Here is a 15,488-nt window from a genome sequence, read left to right on the forward strand (position 1 = left end):
TCTAGTTGGTGCTGCTTTAAATCATCGCTTTGAATAAATCTTTTTCTTTTACTGTTTTACTCCAATCTGACCCTATTTATGGGTCAGCATGACTCATGACTCAAGGAGCCCCGGCAGCTGGGGCGTCCTTTCTTTTCTGAGGTTTAACTCGGGATATCTATTGAGCCGGGTGATCCACAGCAGAGCTCGCCCTCCCCACTATCTTTAGAGAGCCACGGTCTGTGAATGGAGGCCCTAACTTTATCTGACCCACTGTCATCGAAACTGCGGGTATTTTTAGGTAGTGGCTCGCAGTGGCAGCAGCTGTGAAAGCATTTAATGCCGCCCCCCCCCCAATTCCTACCCCCTCTCTCTCACTCTTTAGCTGTCGGACAATGACAGTATCAGAGCTGACGCATGAACCAAGAACTCTGCTGAAAGACTGTGGTCATATTCCTCTCTGCCACCTGTACCAAATGCCAAACCGAGGAGACACTATCAAGAGATCATAACGATAATTGCAAGCCAACAGGGGTGGATTGAAGGTGCTATTTTTCTCACTTGCCTCAACTCTGACACACCAGAATTAGCAGACAACAAACCAGACCAGAGGGGCAAGAGGAGCTTCATGACTGTTTTCTGGAGAAAGGGAACCAATATCTGGCATTTCTACAAAGCAAAGACATTCTCCAAGAAGGACCAAGATCATACGAATGAACTGAAGCCAGCTTGAATGCTTGAGGACATCATCATCACCTAAAATGGTTTAAAGCAGGCACCTTAAGAAGTGGTGAGTTTATCTGTTTGATCGTAATCATAAAAGAGTTATTTTCTGGCAAGTTTAATAGGCAAGACTATGCTCATTTCCTATCTAGGAAAACTATCTTTCCATGAGCTATAAGCTGAGCCTGTTTCATCTGAAGACATAAGCACATGAGTAATGATCCATGCTGTTTAGATGATGTGTATTGAATAAGGAGTGTAGTGCGTCATACAGCAGGGATGGTTGCAATTCTTAATGCCAGGAGGAAGATGGTGACAACATAAGGGAAACAAATGAGCCACAAGAGGGAGATTGATGTTTTCCACCGGCTGGTTTGGCTTGGACTATAAACTGTCACAACGCAAGACATCTTTGTCAAGGGACTAGCTTGAGCTTTGACAATAAAACAAGAATTTAGAGACATAACCAAATTATTTACACAAACACTCTCAGGTCCATTCTGCTGTAGTTAGTGACTGCAGGTGTGTGCTGTGTGGCACATGGTCTCTAGCGTCTTTTTTTGGGACAGACTGCTTTATAAATACACTCTTCAATGAGTTACAGCACCAGCTGAGAGACAACCGAGAGTGAGTTATGTTTGCTAGAAAACCGACTTTAATAAGCAGCCATGCAAGTGATAATGAGCGAACTAAATTTCAGTTAAGCCCTGGCAAGTTCTCGAAGAAATCTGAGTGTCTGAAACACTTCAGTGCAGGCATCACTGCTCTGAATTATCACAAGTCAGATGTAAACAAAACTGTACAGGACTTAGATGCAAGAAAACCAATATGCTGTAGGAAGTTATTGTTTTGTTTAGTTTGTACTTCTACATTGAATCTTGGCTAAACCATGTGGCCTACGCTAGAGTGGCCTATGCCGTCATGAGCACTACATAGCTGTGCATTAGTTTGTAGGTAGTTCTGGAAAACTCTACCTGAAAGTTGTTAGGTGTATCGCCAGGTTCTGGTCCCACTACATCAACTGTCAATAGTTGATTATACGGCAAGTACTGCAAAGAAAGAAAGAGAGGAGTCATCAGAGGTGGTGGGTGTATAGTTGAAGCAGAGGATGGGGAATATTTTGCACTGAGACATGGATGAGGACACGCACTTCCAATATCGTTGGATGACGGAAAGTAGATTTGAAGAACTGGTTTATTGCCTACAGCAGTGGTTCTCAACCTTGGGGTCAGGACCCCCTTGGGGGTTGTGAGAAACTGAGAGGGGGTCACCAGATGCCTTAAAAAAAAAAAAAAAAGAATATTTTATCACACTGTTGCTTCTTTTACACCAATTTTACCATATGTTAACTCTTTTCATCACTTTTTAACACCAATTTTGCAGATTTTAGCACTTTTAACACTTAAAACCTATTTTTGTCCATTTCAAACCCATTCTGCCAGTTTTTACCACTTCTAAACCAATTCTTGCTACTTTCTGCCTATAGTTGCCACTGTTAACCCATTATTGCCTCTGACAGCCACTTTTTACACCACTTATTGCCCATTTTAACCAGAGTTAACCAATTTTTGCCAGTTTATATCAAATTTCCATCCCATTCCACCTAATTTTAACAATTTTTTTGCACTTTAAAGCCATTTCACCCACTTTTTAATCCTATTTTACCACTTTGTTCCTGTTTTTGCCACTTTATCTTATTTTTCCCACTTCTAACCCATTTATTTTCTTTAAAAATCCAACTTCACCGCTGTTTCCACCATTTTTGTCATTATTAACCAACTTTAGGAATTTTAAACCTATTTTAATTAAGTTTTAACAAAAAGTATTACATTGAAAGAAGGCTAAATGAATAGATAAAGGCATATGTTTGTTGATAACAGTGGTTCTTATTCAGGTCAAATATAAAATATGGTTTTCACAGCTTAACTTCACAATGGACCATGGTTTTGCTGACCTCTTTTCAGCCTTGTCTCCACATGACTGTTCTTGAATGTTCATGGCTGTTCAACCACCTACAGATATAGTGGGGTCCCCGGTCTCTGGCACCTTTATTTTGGGGGTCGCGGGCTGAAAAGGTTGAGAACCCCTGGTCCACAGCAATTGGCAGTGGAGTGGCAGCCACCTGATGCTACCCAGTGGACCGATTTAAGAACTTGCAGGCTTGTTAATTTCAAAATGTAGTTACATTTTTGAAGAGGTGCAAGTCAAACTCCTTGCACAGGCCTTTGGGTTGCTCCAGAGCAACAAGAACTGTACAGTATTTGATACAGCTCAGATTCAGTGAAGAAGTATAAATAAGGCTTGAGTTTCTGAAGATGCGTAGTAATTTATTTGATTCACTATTAACACTGAAGTTGACTGACTTCTGATGTAAACTTTTCTTTATCTTGCAGCACTTTTCAGCAAAGATCTCTAAGCGAATCAACCTAGCAGCAAAACACAGTTCTTCAACCACACTGAGAAAAAAGAGACAAAACTATGGATATTTTTGGTGGTGCTCCTCGTGTTTTGGGATATCCACGCCCTGTGTTGGCAAAGTGTGGCACAGATGCAACACTACGTTGCCAAATCGATGGGGACCCTCGTCCTGATGTGATCTGGGAGCGTAAAAATGTGAGAATCAATTCTGATGGACACTACAAGCTCTCTGAGGAGGGAAAAGCTTACCTGCTGACCATTACTGGAGTGACCCCACAGGATGCTGGCCAGTATATTTGCAAAGCCAAAAATAGCATAGGCGAGACTTATGCAGCAGCCACCTTGAAAGTGGAAGGAGAGGCCTCAACGCAAGAAGGAGGGCAAAGGCAAATGGCGGTCAACGGTGTGGCGCAACCAGTGAGGGAGAATGGTGAGCTCAAAGGACAGCTCAATGGCTACTGTGCGGTGCAAAATGGTGAAAATGGAGAGAGGTTGAATGGAGAGCACAGAAAGAACAGCAAGTTAAGTGAGGAGGTGGATCTAATGTCTGATGACAAACCGAGATTCCTCATTAAGCCTCTCTCTCTGCGTGTGGATCGCGGAGAAGATGCCGCCTTCTCCTGCAAAATCTGGGGTACTCCTCTTCCCGAGGTAACATGGGAGAAAGACGGGAAGAAGCTGAATGACATCTTTGAGAGTGCACACTTCAGCGTGAGCAATCAAGATGGCGGCTGGTTCCAGCTCAAGATCTACAGGACACGAATGCCAGACAAAGGTGTCTACACCTGCAAGGCCGTCAACTGTAATGGTGAGGCCTTGGCTGGTGCTGTCCTGCTTGTTGAGCCAGTACCAGAGCGGGAGGATAGTAAGAAGTCTTCAAGTGGCCAGAATAGCAGTAAGTGGTCTCCAAAGCACAGGGCGAGTAGGCTCAGTTTGTCCAGGATTGCAGAGGAACAATCTGTCAACGCTTCCAAAGCCAAGAAGTTTGCAGTCGCAGAGGGGAAGCATGCCAAGTTCCGCTGCTTTGTGACTGGGAAGCCCAAGCCAGAGATCGTTTGGAAGAAAGATGGGGTTCCCCTTGAGCCTGGGAGGCGTCATCTGATATTTGAGGATAGAGAGGGATACTACACACTGAAGGTCCTGTACTGTAAAGTTCAGGATACAGGACTCTATGTGTGTGCAGCATCAAATGCTCTTGGAAACACACTCAGTGCTGTTCACCTGTCTGTCAAAGGTAGGAAAAACTTTCCAGCTTACCAAAAAATATGGTTTGATAGACTGATAGAAAACCATTGCTAATACAATGATAAAATAAAAAAGCTTTCCTAAATTCGAGAGGTAAACCTTTTTGGTTTTTATAAAAGCATAATGGAATAGACTTCAAATAAATAAGCTGTACAGTTGTCTTATTTATATCAAACAGGGCAAAATCTGTGCAAGCTTCATTCTTGCCATTGAATACACAATTTCAAACCAACAAATAACAGAGCAAATGAAAGATTCATCACATTACAGGTTCATTCAGCCACTCAGAAAAATACTTTAAGCGTAACTGCTTTATGTTCCTTGTATGAATGCATGCCATCACCCTCTAAAGTGGCAAACTGCTTTGTCCTGATCCCTGCATAATGGGCAGATAATTGTCAAGGGCAAACACCTTATCATCTACACAGCCATACATTGTGCCAGCTGTCGTTATCACAAGTGTTCGCTTAGTGACGGGGTCAATATTCAAGTCCTTTATACACATACATAATGGGGTGCCATTAAAGAAACTGAGCATTGCTTTAAAAGCATTTAATGAATGATGGCATAGGAAATTTAAATGAATTGGAAATGTCTGTACTTGCCATATAATTTCAAATTGTTTGGAAGTAGATTGGGATGTAACATGGGCAACAATACTGCATTATAGGCTGCATAATCACTATCATCAATCTCCTTATCATTATTGTAAAACTGTTTCATTATACCTGTATATCTTTGAACATTTTATGTCAGTTTTAGCCAAGGCTAAAAGTTTTTTTGAATTAACTTTTACCATCAAAAATGTACAACCCATCTACCTTTCTCAAGGTAAAAGAGCTCTTCTTAAATATCCATTTACCTTTTTCTGCAGGCCCAGCAGTGAGGTTCCGACGTCCACTGAAAGATGTAGAGGTGAGGGAGAGGGATGTTGCCGTGCTGGAGTGTGAGGTGCCTGACGAGTCGATTCCATCGGCTTGGTACTTAGAGGATCAGAGGCTGATGCCAAGCAGTAAGTACGGGATGGAGCAGAAAGGAACCAGACGGAGACTTACGATTCATGATGTTGGGACGGACGACGATGGAGTGTATCTCTGTGAGATGCCTGATGGAGCAAAGAGCATTGCAGAGCTATCAGTTAAAGGTATGTTGTACTTTAGATTTCAGAAGTAATTGTAACATCAAGTTAAGAGACTATATTTTAAGGCTTCAAAAAATATTAGTTTTTTTAGGGTTTCATTGGGAAAAGCTATTCTAGTGAAACTTGAGTTAACAAAACTCCTCAACTATCTTAAACCTGATTTGTTTAAATCATACAATTGTAATTCTTGTACTAAGTGAAAGTCAGCTACTATACCTTTTATGTAAATGCCATAGGTATACCATACAAATAAACGTGACTACAAAAAGATGTTGTACTTACAGGTACTATTATTCGTAAACTTCCTCGGAAGCTGGAGGTCCTAGAAGGCGAAAATGCCGTGTTCTGTGTGGAGGTAGAAAGCGATGACATGGAAGTTCACTGGTTTAAAGATGGTCTAAAGTTACACGAGACGCACCAAACGATCCTGAAGTCTTTCGGCAAAACTCACATTCTGGTCTTTGTCAACGTGGCCTATCATGACTCTGGGGTGGTTACCTTTGTCACAGGAAGGTCCAAGACCTCAGCGCGTCTCAAAGTGAAAGGTAAACTCTCTAAACTTGTTCACAGTAGGTTTTGTTAGATATCAACGATGAAAATTGTGTGGTGATGGATGGATGGCGTCTTTAACAACCCACCCCAGTTGCCTTGGCAATGTATAACCATTGTGCATCTTCCCCTTTTTGAAGCTACAAGACACTGCCCTCCTATCTGTCCTGTCGGAGTCAAAATGGACGCAGATCGCCCCAACAGTGCCCTGCTTACCTGGGTTCCAGCCCCCAACAGCCAAACGTCCACCAGATCCATCTTTGTCGTGGAGAGACAGGAAGTAGGCTCCCAAGAATGGCAGAAGTGCTTCACCTCAGAGACCATGACAACAGCCGAGGTCACTGGGGACAGCGTGCCGTGTGAAGGCAACTACCGTTTCCGTGTCTGTTGCATCAACAAGTATGGGCGAAGTGGGCATGTGGAGTTTCCCAAAGCCGTCCATCTTGGTGAGGAAGTCAACTGTGAAGCAGAAATGCATTTATTACTATATGTTCTAAAAGTATCTTCACTTTCTTTGAACATAGAATCTGGCCAACATTGCAGATGTATACCAACAACATTTTGTGTTGTTTTCATAAGAAATTCTATGGTAGGTGAAATTCCAGTGAGGTTTAGTTTCTTTGTAAATTTTTTTCCTGTTTCCTTAGTTCCTGGTCCCAAGATTCATAGTAACCTCAAAGCCTGTGAGGTGGTGGAAGGAGAAGATGCCCACTTCTCCATTGAACTGTCTGCAACAATGGTTGGAACCTGGTTTTTAAATAGTGCCCAACTAAAGCATGGTGGCCGATACTCAATACAGCAATCCCAAACAAAGCACTCTTTGGTTATCCATGAAACTCGCTCTACAGAAGACACAGCAGAGATCACGTTCATAGCCAACGGAGTCAGGGATTCAGCTGCTCTAAAAGTTAAACGTAGGTGTAAAAGCATCATTTCTGGTGTTTTAGGCCTATCATTGATGCCTTTTTGTGAGATGTAATTGTGGGTTTGTTTCTTCACAGCTGCTGTGATAAAATTCAGTCCTCTGTCAGAGTCGGACAGCAAAAAGAGGGTAGAAATTGGTGACGCCATTGTACTCTACTGTGAAGTTTCCCACCCCTTTGCAAAAGTATCCTGGTTCAAAGATGGCAAGGAACTTGAAGTGACCGATGGCCTTAACATCCAGTCAGATGGAAACATGAGGAGAGTTGTGATTCAGTCGGCTGATGCATCTCACTCTGGAGTTTATTCGTGTGAAACTTCAGGAGATGTCATCCAATTCAATGTGGATGTTGCAGGTAAAATGTTCATTAAAACTTGTATTTGGGGATAATTGGCATTGGTCATGTGCATGATGTTTAACAGTCTATGGGTAGAAATTTGTTAAACTAATTTTTTTTAATCAAGGTATAGAAAATAAGCATTGGTTGGAACAAATCTGACAAACTTTTGACCAGATCTTAGATGACTGTTCAAAATAAATGATTACAACAATTAATGATGATACCATGATAGGTATTAGGATTTGAACAATTCTATAAGAATGTTTCTGATTTAAAAGTGACAAGTTAACTGAGTAGTACCTGGTGTTGTAGCTGACATGCATTCCTCTCTCTTGCTGTTATTTAGGCCCTCCTGTAAAGTTTACCCCCATCCCAGAGGAGGAACACCATAAGAGCAGCATGGAGCTGGACCCCGTGGTGCTGATGTGCCATGTCTCTGCTGATGATGCTGAAGTTGTTTGGTAGGATGAAAAGGAATAAGAACAATTAAAAGAAAGTTGCCAACAAGTCCATCCATGCAAGCTCTTTTTCCAACACAGTTCTTTGTTGCTTTTCATTTGTGTCATCAGTTGGTTATTCAAGGCATTGTTATCTTTTTGTTTTGTTTGTCTCAGGTATAAGGATGGCTGTGAAGTTAAGCCCAGTGATAACATCACTCTGCAGGCAGAGGGAACAATGAGAAGATTGATCATCCGCTCTGCAGAGACCTCCGATGCTGGAAGCTACACCTGCCAGGCAGGAAACAACAGCATGGAATTCACTGTTAATATAAGAGGTACATGCGCCTTCTTCCTGTTTAAGTAGTGTTTAAAAATACATAGGACATCTCAATTCACCGACTACCTCCAACTTCAAACACAGAACCCCCAGTGATGATTGTGGAACCAAAGGATGATATTGTCATGGAGGGTTACATCTCAGAGGAGATCACTTTGCAATGTGAGCTGTCCCGTTCCAGTGGGAAGGTGCGTTGGTTCAAGGATGGCCAGGAAGTGGAGGAGAGCAGCAACATCCAGCTGATATCTGAGGGTCCTTACAGGAGGCTGACTATCCTCAGTGGCTCAGTGGAGGATGCTGGAGAGTATGTATGTGAAACAGACGGAGACTCTGTCTTTTTCCAAGTTACAGTCAAGGGTAAGACTGAATTCTTCCCATGCCGCCATTAATAATGTGAAGAAAAAATTAAAAAAGGACTGCATTCAACTTTCCTTTTCCTTTTGCAGAGCAACTAGTTAGAATAATTTTCCCCAAGGAATCAGACTTGGAACTGACCCATGTGGCCCCTGAGAGGCTCGAGCTCAACTGTGAGATCTCCCATGCAGATGCCCCTGTGCGTTGGTACAAAGACAACCTGGAGGTAGAGGAGGGTGTAAACTTGATCCTGGAGGTTGAAGGAGCCCAGCGTAGGCTGGTCATACCTTTTACCACTGTGGATGATGCAGGCGAATATATCTGTGACACGGAAGATGATTCTGTGGCCTTCCTTGTGACCATTACAGGTAAGATTGAGGCAGAAGGCGAACAAGTTTGCATTAAGATTTTCCATCATTCACGATCATCCCCCTCTAAATAACCTGGTTCTTGTCTTTCTCCCAGAGTCACCCGTGACTCTTACTCGTCCTGCGAACATGCCTGACAAATTGGACAGTTTAACTGGCAAACCAATCGTGCTGGAAATTGAAGTGTCCCGACTAAATGCTGAGGTCAAGTGGTGGCTAAACGGGAAAGAAATACAGGAAAGCAGTAACATAGCTATCACAGTAGATGGACTAATCCATCGATTGACTATCCGCTCTCCCACACCTGAGGATTCTGGGAAGTACACCTGTGACGCTTTGGATGATAAAATTGATTTCCAGGTCAAAGTTTCAGGTAAGAAACCTTAGACTGTTTCTTTTCTACAGGACTAACTCAAAGACCACCACTGAGAGCTGGTGTGTAATTCTGTATCCTCAGAGCCTCCAGTGAAGATCTTACGAAAGTCAGAGATAAAGACAAATATTAAATCCCTGATCTCTGACGACATTGTGCTGGAGTGTGAGCTGTCCAGAGCCAATGCTGTTGCCAAGTGGTACAAGGACAGCTATCGTATTGAGGGTGATGAAAGGTTCTGTGAAGAAGAAGAAGGTCCTTTCCGCTCGCTGGTCATCCTAAATGCTGAACTAGAAGACTCTGGAGAGTACTTCCTGGATGTTGGAGATGACAGCATCAGCTTCCAGGTTACAGTAGAAGGTAAGATTCATGTTGTGAATATTTTAAAATGAATGTTTTCATTTCAAACAGTTCACCTCTTTTTGTGGCTTTAGAACCTCCAGTGAGAATCGTAGGCAACTCCAATGACCCTGACTACCAGGAGATGATGGCAGGGGATGAGCTCATCCTGGCATGTGAAGTTTCTCGCGCCAACGCCCCGGTCCAGTGGTACTGCAATGACTGCCTGCTCTCCAATGACTCCCGTACCTACATAGAGACCTACGGCACCTTGAGGAAAATTATCATCTCAAACATCCAGCCATCAGATTCTGGGAAATATGTGTGTGATGCAGTGGATGACAAGATGATTAGCATTGTCAGGATTCAAGGTAAAAACTCTGAATGATGCTTACAGATGTCTGATTACAAAAACAGTTGTAAGAAGATAAGTGAACTGTTGACTTTCTCTCTTTCTTTCTATTGAAGAGTCTCCGGTTACGTTTGTGAACAAGCAAGATGACATTGTTATTACGGGTTATGAGGCAGAAAGTGTGACCTTGATGAGCTATGTGTCAAAGGAAAATGCTTTAGTACGTTGGCTGAAAGACTGGACACCTGTGGAAGGCGAGCGTTTCCAAGCACTCACCGATGGTCACGAGCGCACCCTTACTATTGACCCTTTGAGGCGCTCTGATGCTGGCGAGTACACCTGTGACGTGAACACAGACCAGGTCCATTTCAGCTTGCTTGTGAAAGGTGAGCATCTTAGCTTCCTGATCCAAAAGCGTTTTAAAACATTTTATGGTAGGACTCAAATGAGATTTCAATCTTTTTTGTTTTCTGATTCACAGAAATGAGAATAAAGTTTGTGAGTCCTCTGCGAGACACTGTGGCCCATGCTGACGGTATGGTGACCCTCCGCTGTCACGTGTGCAAGCCAAAAGCAGACGTCCAGTGGCTACTTAATGGCTTGGAGATAGTTCCAAGCAGAAGGTTCTCCATAAGAGCGGATGGAGTTGAGCGAAGCTTGACTATCCACCGTTTAACCAGAGAGGACTCTGGGGAGTACGCTTGCGAGTCCAGAGATGATCGGACCACAGCAATTCTGAGAGTAGAGAGTAAGTATTCCTGCATTCAGAAGTCCTTCTTGGGGTAAGACCGGAGATTCATGATCTCCATTCTGTCTTTTTAGTGCCTCGAGTGGTGGAGTTCCTGACGGAGCTCCACAACACCACTGTTCTTGAAGGAGAAGATGCCACTTTCAAGTGTGTGGTTTCCCCTGAGGATGTCCAGTTGGTTTGGCTCATGGACAATGAGCCTATCAACCTTGGTGATCGTTTCCAGGCAAGCCAGAACGGACTGTGTCACACCTTGGTGATCAAAAAGTGCCAGATGTTGGACTGCTCGAGGATTACAGCAGAGGCTGAGGGACACATCAGCAAAGCAAGCCTCAAAGTTCAAGGTAAGATTACTTTAATACAAAGAAAGGATCAGCTGCATGACCAGCAGATCATTGAAACATTTCCTTTCTGTCTCTACTCCCTATCTTTAGAGGCTCAAGTCATGTTTACCAAGAAAATGGAGGCTGTTATGGCAGAAGAGTTTTGCGATGCTACTCTGGAGACAGAGATCAGCCTTGAGACGGGAGAAGTCCAGTGGATGAGGCAAGGGGTGGTCATCCAGCCAGGTCCAAGGTACATCCTGGCTCAGAATGGTTGTAAACGCAGTTTGACAATCCTGAACCTGACGCTGGCCGACCGGGGAACCTACCGCTGTGAGACCCTGCATGACCGGGCACAGGTCAAGCTCAATGTGGAACGTAAGTGGACTAGGTGTTTATTCATAAGAGTTGGTATCTCAGAATTGTGTTTATTGCTTTTTTTTTTTTAACAGAATCATTAAGACCTCAAATGTGAAATCTGCCACAACATAAGAGAGAAAAAGGTAGCATATTGTCATGTTTGAAATTGTGGAACCAGAAGAATTTGGCATTTTTTTCAAATAAAAGTTTTTTTTTCTCATTTAGAAACAATTCAAATCTGATAGTTGTTTAATATTTAGAGTATTCATTAGGCAGAACAGGATTTCTTCAGCGGTTAGTTTAATGTACAACCTTGTTACTGGAACCCCATCTGACACAGTTGTGCAAGTGGAGAACAAGATACATTGCAAGGTGTTTTCAAAGTATGTCATAGTGCAAAGAGACACTAAGAATAGCTGGGCGAGACCTGTAAGCGTGAAAAGGTTTTTTGAATCACAGCCATGCTGTCAACAATGGTGTGTTGAATGACACGGTGACAATGGAACATGGAGCCCCTGTAGGTGTTGTTTTTGTACTGTGATAAACCGAGCTGGGTCTATATTCGAAACAGCTTGTGTTATCCTTGAAACATTGTGTTCTTTTCAAGGTACAGTGAAAGTGTTAGCTAAATTCTAAAGAAATATGAGTGAATCTAAAATGCAAATGTAAGATTTAGTTTACAAATTGCTTCAGTATTACACTGGCCATGTGTTTTTCCAAGGGTTTAGGAAGTATTCTCGACATCTTTGCTTTTTATCTGTTTTGTTTAATTTAGTCCAGAAAAGAAAAGCTTATTAAATCTTTAATATACTTGTCTATTTTATCTCTTAATGTTCAGCTCGCAAAATCTCCATCCGCAAAGGCCTAACTGACCAGGAAACCTTTGAAAGAGAGACAGCCTCCTTCGAGGTGGAGCTCTCCCACACAGATGTGGAGGGAATTTGGCAGAAGGATGGCATCCGTGTGAAACCAAACAACCAGTTTCGGGTGAGCACTAACGGGCTAGTCCATGGCCTTACCCTGTCAAACCTAACCCTGGAGGACACAGGCACAATTGTCTTCTCAGCTGAAGGGGTACGCACGACTGCGAGGCTCACTGTCAAAGGTAAATACAAACCTCTGAGGCTCTGCCCTTGGGCTTACCAAAAAAAGAGCTTTAAGTCTAAATTGATAGGTAACAGTAAGTTTGACAACTTCTGAATAGTAAGTGATATTTAATCACATGATTTAATCACTGACAGAGACTCCGGTATCCATCCTGAAACCACTATCAGATGTCCGTGTAGAGGAGGAATTCCCTGCCACTCTTGAGTGTGAATTCTCCAGACAAATAGTTGAGGTTAAATGGTTTAAGGTAAAAAAAAAAAAAGGAGTTGATGATCAAATTGCTCTCAAGTATGCTTTTGCGTACTGTAAAATAACATTAAGGCTCATGAGAAATACCTGTAACCATTTGCTTCTGCAAACCAGAACGGGACGGAGCTGAAGCCTGGAAAGAACTATCGGATCTACTCCATGGGCCGAAAGCGGTTCTGTCAAATCATGCAGTGCTCCCTGGCTGACTCTGGCACCTACATGTGTGATACAGGGGAAATAAACACATCCTGTACACTGGAGGTTTATGGTAGGAATAAGAACACAAGCCAAAAGTTGCACATACAATGACCATTTCCTTACCTTGTGACTGGACTCTATTATTACTGATCTAAATCTCCCTACACACCTCACAGAGCACAAGTTGGAGTTAGTGCAGGACCTGGAGGATCTTTACATCCAGGAGGACCAAAATGCTGTCTTCATGTGTGAAGTTTCTCTGGAAGATGTTGCCGGGGAGTGGTTCAAAGATGGCCACAAGATCCGGCCGACTAGTACCATCAAAATCCGCACTGAAGGTCAGAAAAGGAGGAGTTTAATAAGTCATGAGATCCCCCCATTATTGTAAGAGAGAACAAATAATCATGCAAATTTAAATCACTTAAATACCCATATAACCTCAGTAACCAAAGACTGAAAGGTGTGAAAATTTTACAACAAAGTCGGATAAAGTAACAAAGGACACTGAGCAGGGGACACCATTAAAAATTTTACAAAGAGACTGAAGAGGCTGCTTCTAGACGTGATATAAGTAATTAGGAGGACCTCTGGTGGGTGTAAAGACAATTGCAAGACCAGGATGTAGCACAGAGAACATGAATTAACCCTTGTGTCTGCTGTTCTCTTTTAGGGACCAAACATTTCCTACTGATGTGTAATGTGACAGCTGAGGATGCTGGGGAAATCCGCTTTGTAGCCAGGGATGTTGAATCCACAGCATACCTTGAAGTCGAGGGTAAATCCAACTTTTTAACGTAAAACTTCAGTTTTGGGGCATTTAGAACACTTAAAATGTTACCAAAGACATTCTTCTCTCACCCTAGAACTTCCTGTCTCCATCGTAAAACCTCTGCGAGATCGAACAGCCCTGGAGAAACATCGTGTGATCCTTGAATGCACTATTTCCACACCTCGTTGCGAAGCCACCTGGTATAAGGGCAATGAGGAGGTGGTTCCCTCAGATCGGATTGAAATCCTGGCTGATGGATGCTCACATAAACTGGTGATCCTGCAGGCGGCTGTGGAGGATGAAGGCACATACAGCATCGAGGTTGGAGAGCACACGTGCAAAGCCAAACTGATGGTAGAAGGTAGGTTGGTTGTAGCTCCTTAAATAAGGCAAAAATTCTCAGGTGAATCTGATATGATTAACATTTTTCCCCTTTTCTGCTGCAGCCCAAGCGCTCGTAATGGTCAAAGAGCTGGAAGATGAGGAGGTTATTGAGTCTGAGCCAGCATGTTTCCAGTGCGAGGTGTCTGTTGCCATAAACAAGCCCCCCGTTTGGACTCTGAATGGAGAAACCCTACAAGCGGGCCCCTTCGTCCGTGTGGAAAACCGTGGGACGGTCCACAAACTCACCCTGAAAAACACCAGTGTGGACATGAGTGGGGTAGTGAAGTTTACCATGGGCAAAGCCAAGAGCAGCGCCATGCTCACTGTAATGGAAAAGTGAAGAAAAAGACAGGAAAGCAAGTGAATCTGATGGAGAAGAGAAAAGAAGGACTGCTAAAATGGGAAAGTTTTAGTTCAAATTGAAGGTACTTGGAGATACCTGAAGCATTTTACTTCAGATAAGATACTCTTTTTTACAGTGTAGGATATATTTATTTGCCTGATTAAGTTTTCTAATGTACTTTTTGTTCCTTTATTTGAGTGAACAATCCAAAATAAATCTCAAGTGGTACAATTACAATTATATATGTCTCTGACTAAGAAAATGTAAAAACATCTGCATTATTTTAGGTAACTGGACAAGTTAGCAATAGAAATTACAACGTAGAAATAGCTAACTGATTAAATAATGGAAGCCCAACTAATCAAATCACATTTTGTATAACTTATTTCTCCCCATATATGAAAAAGATACTAAAATAGTTCTTGCATCTCATATTTCCATACCTGGAGAATTATTTGGGTTTTGTTGTCCCATAAAATCCAGCTAATCTAAATTTAAGGGGGGAAACAAAGGGTCAATACATAGTTCAGTGCTGTAGTTAGTTTGATTTGCTAGTAAGAAAATCCTTAAAAAATTTCAAACTTTTATAAGAATAAAAATACTTATACGCTACCTTTCCACCACTTTAGAGCGTACGTTAGCGGCTACCGAGGCTAAATAGTGTTAGCCAACGGTTACTACGCTCATTTGCAATATTACCATAATATCGTCAGCGTTTGTACTTAAAATAAGAATTTAGCGGCTTTAAGATGCAAAATTATTTCTTTAATTGTTGGTGAACAATGAAAAGGGTGCTGTTCTTTGAATAATTACCCAACCTGTGTTCAACAGTTGGCAAATGACAGGACGCCAAGTTAGCTAGCCTGCTAGTTGCTTAACTTGTCACGCTAACAGCAAATAACTGTCGATAACGCCGTGACTACGCAGCTTCATGAACCACTTCAACTTCACTTTATTATTAATTATCATAAATATATGTGAAAATCAACGGTTTCTTAATACTGTTGCAATTTAAAGGCCTCAGGGGAACAACAGCACAGGCCCCTGGCGAAAGCTTTAACATTTATTTTAATTCAGAAAGCCACTGAGCTTCATATTGATTTGACATCCAAATGTGACCCTTATCA

At 42.4% G+C, this 15,488-nt stretch overlaps 1 protein-coding gene and 1 long non-coding RNA gene across 2 annotated transcripts; one reads left to right on the plus strand and one right to left on the minus strand.

Annotated features, from left to right (window-relative positions):
• Positions 1-381: 381 nt before the first annotated feature.
• On the plus strand, positions 382-14,601 carry obsl1a (obscurin like cytoskeletal adaptor 1a). Its single transcript, XM_041781581.1, has 25 exons — positions 382-769; positions 3,096-4,354; positions 5,240-5,509; positions 5,791-6,051; positions 6,196-6,501; positions 6,703-6,969; positions 7,057-7,332; positions 7,664-7,778; positions 7,932-8,092; positions 8,179-8,451; positions 8,541-8,816; positions 8,914-9,189; positions 9,274-9,549; positions 9,624-9,899; positions 9,997-10,266; positions 10,362-10,628; positions 10,703-10,972; positions 11,063-11,329; positions 12,150-12,416; positions 12,553-12,665; positions 12,782-12,935; positions 13,042-13,203; positions 13,536-13,640; positions 13,729-13,995; positions 14,081-14,601. Exons 2-25 carry the CDS (start codon positions 3,181-3,183, stop codon positions 14,356-14,358), a joined length of 6,627 nt encoding a protein of 2,208 aa, XP_041637515.1. The 5' UTR covers positions 382-769; positions 3,096-3,180; the 3' UTR covers positions 14,359-14,601.
• LOC121506077 lies at positions 6,384-13,123 on the minus strand. The gene is made up of 4 exons (XR_005991608.1): positions 12,989-13,123; positions 12,755-12,882; positions 7,618-7,765; positions 6,384-6,514 (listed from the first exon to the last, which is right to left on the minus strand). It is a non-coding gene; the product is annotated as an uncharacterized LOC121506077 (long non-coding RNA).
• Positions 14,602-15,488: the final 887 nt, after the last annotated feature.

Source organism: Cheilinus undulatus, linkage group 24 (genome assembly GCF_018320785.1).
Source record: "Cheilinus undulatus linkage group 24, ASM1832078v1, whole genome shotgun sequence".
In the NCBI taxonomy this organism is placed as follows: Eukaryota; Metazoa; Chordata; class Actinopteri; order Labriformes; family Labridae; genus Cheilinus; species Cheilinus undulatus.

Bases quoted from the DNA above. Each gene is read 5' to 3' on its own strand.
- obsl1a (XM_041781581.1), top strand. From the start codon at position 3,181: ATGGATATTTTTGGTGGTGCTCCTCGTGTTTTGGGATATCCACGCCCT. The intron at 7,333-7,663 runs GTAAAATGTTCA...GCTGTTATTTAG, and splicing joins ATTCAATGTGGATGTTGCAG to GCCCTCCTGTAAAGTTTACC. The intron at 9,190-9,273 runs GTAAGAAACCTT...CTGTATCCTCAG, and splicing joins TTTCCAGGTCAAAGTTTCAG to AGCCTCCAGTGAAGATCTTA.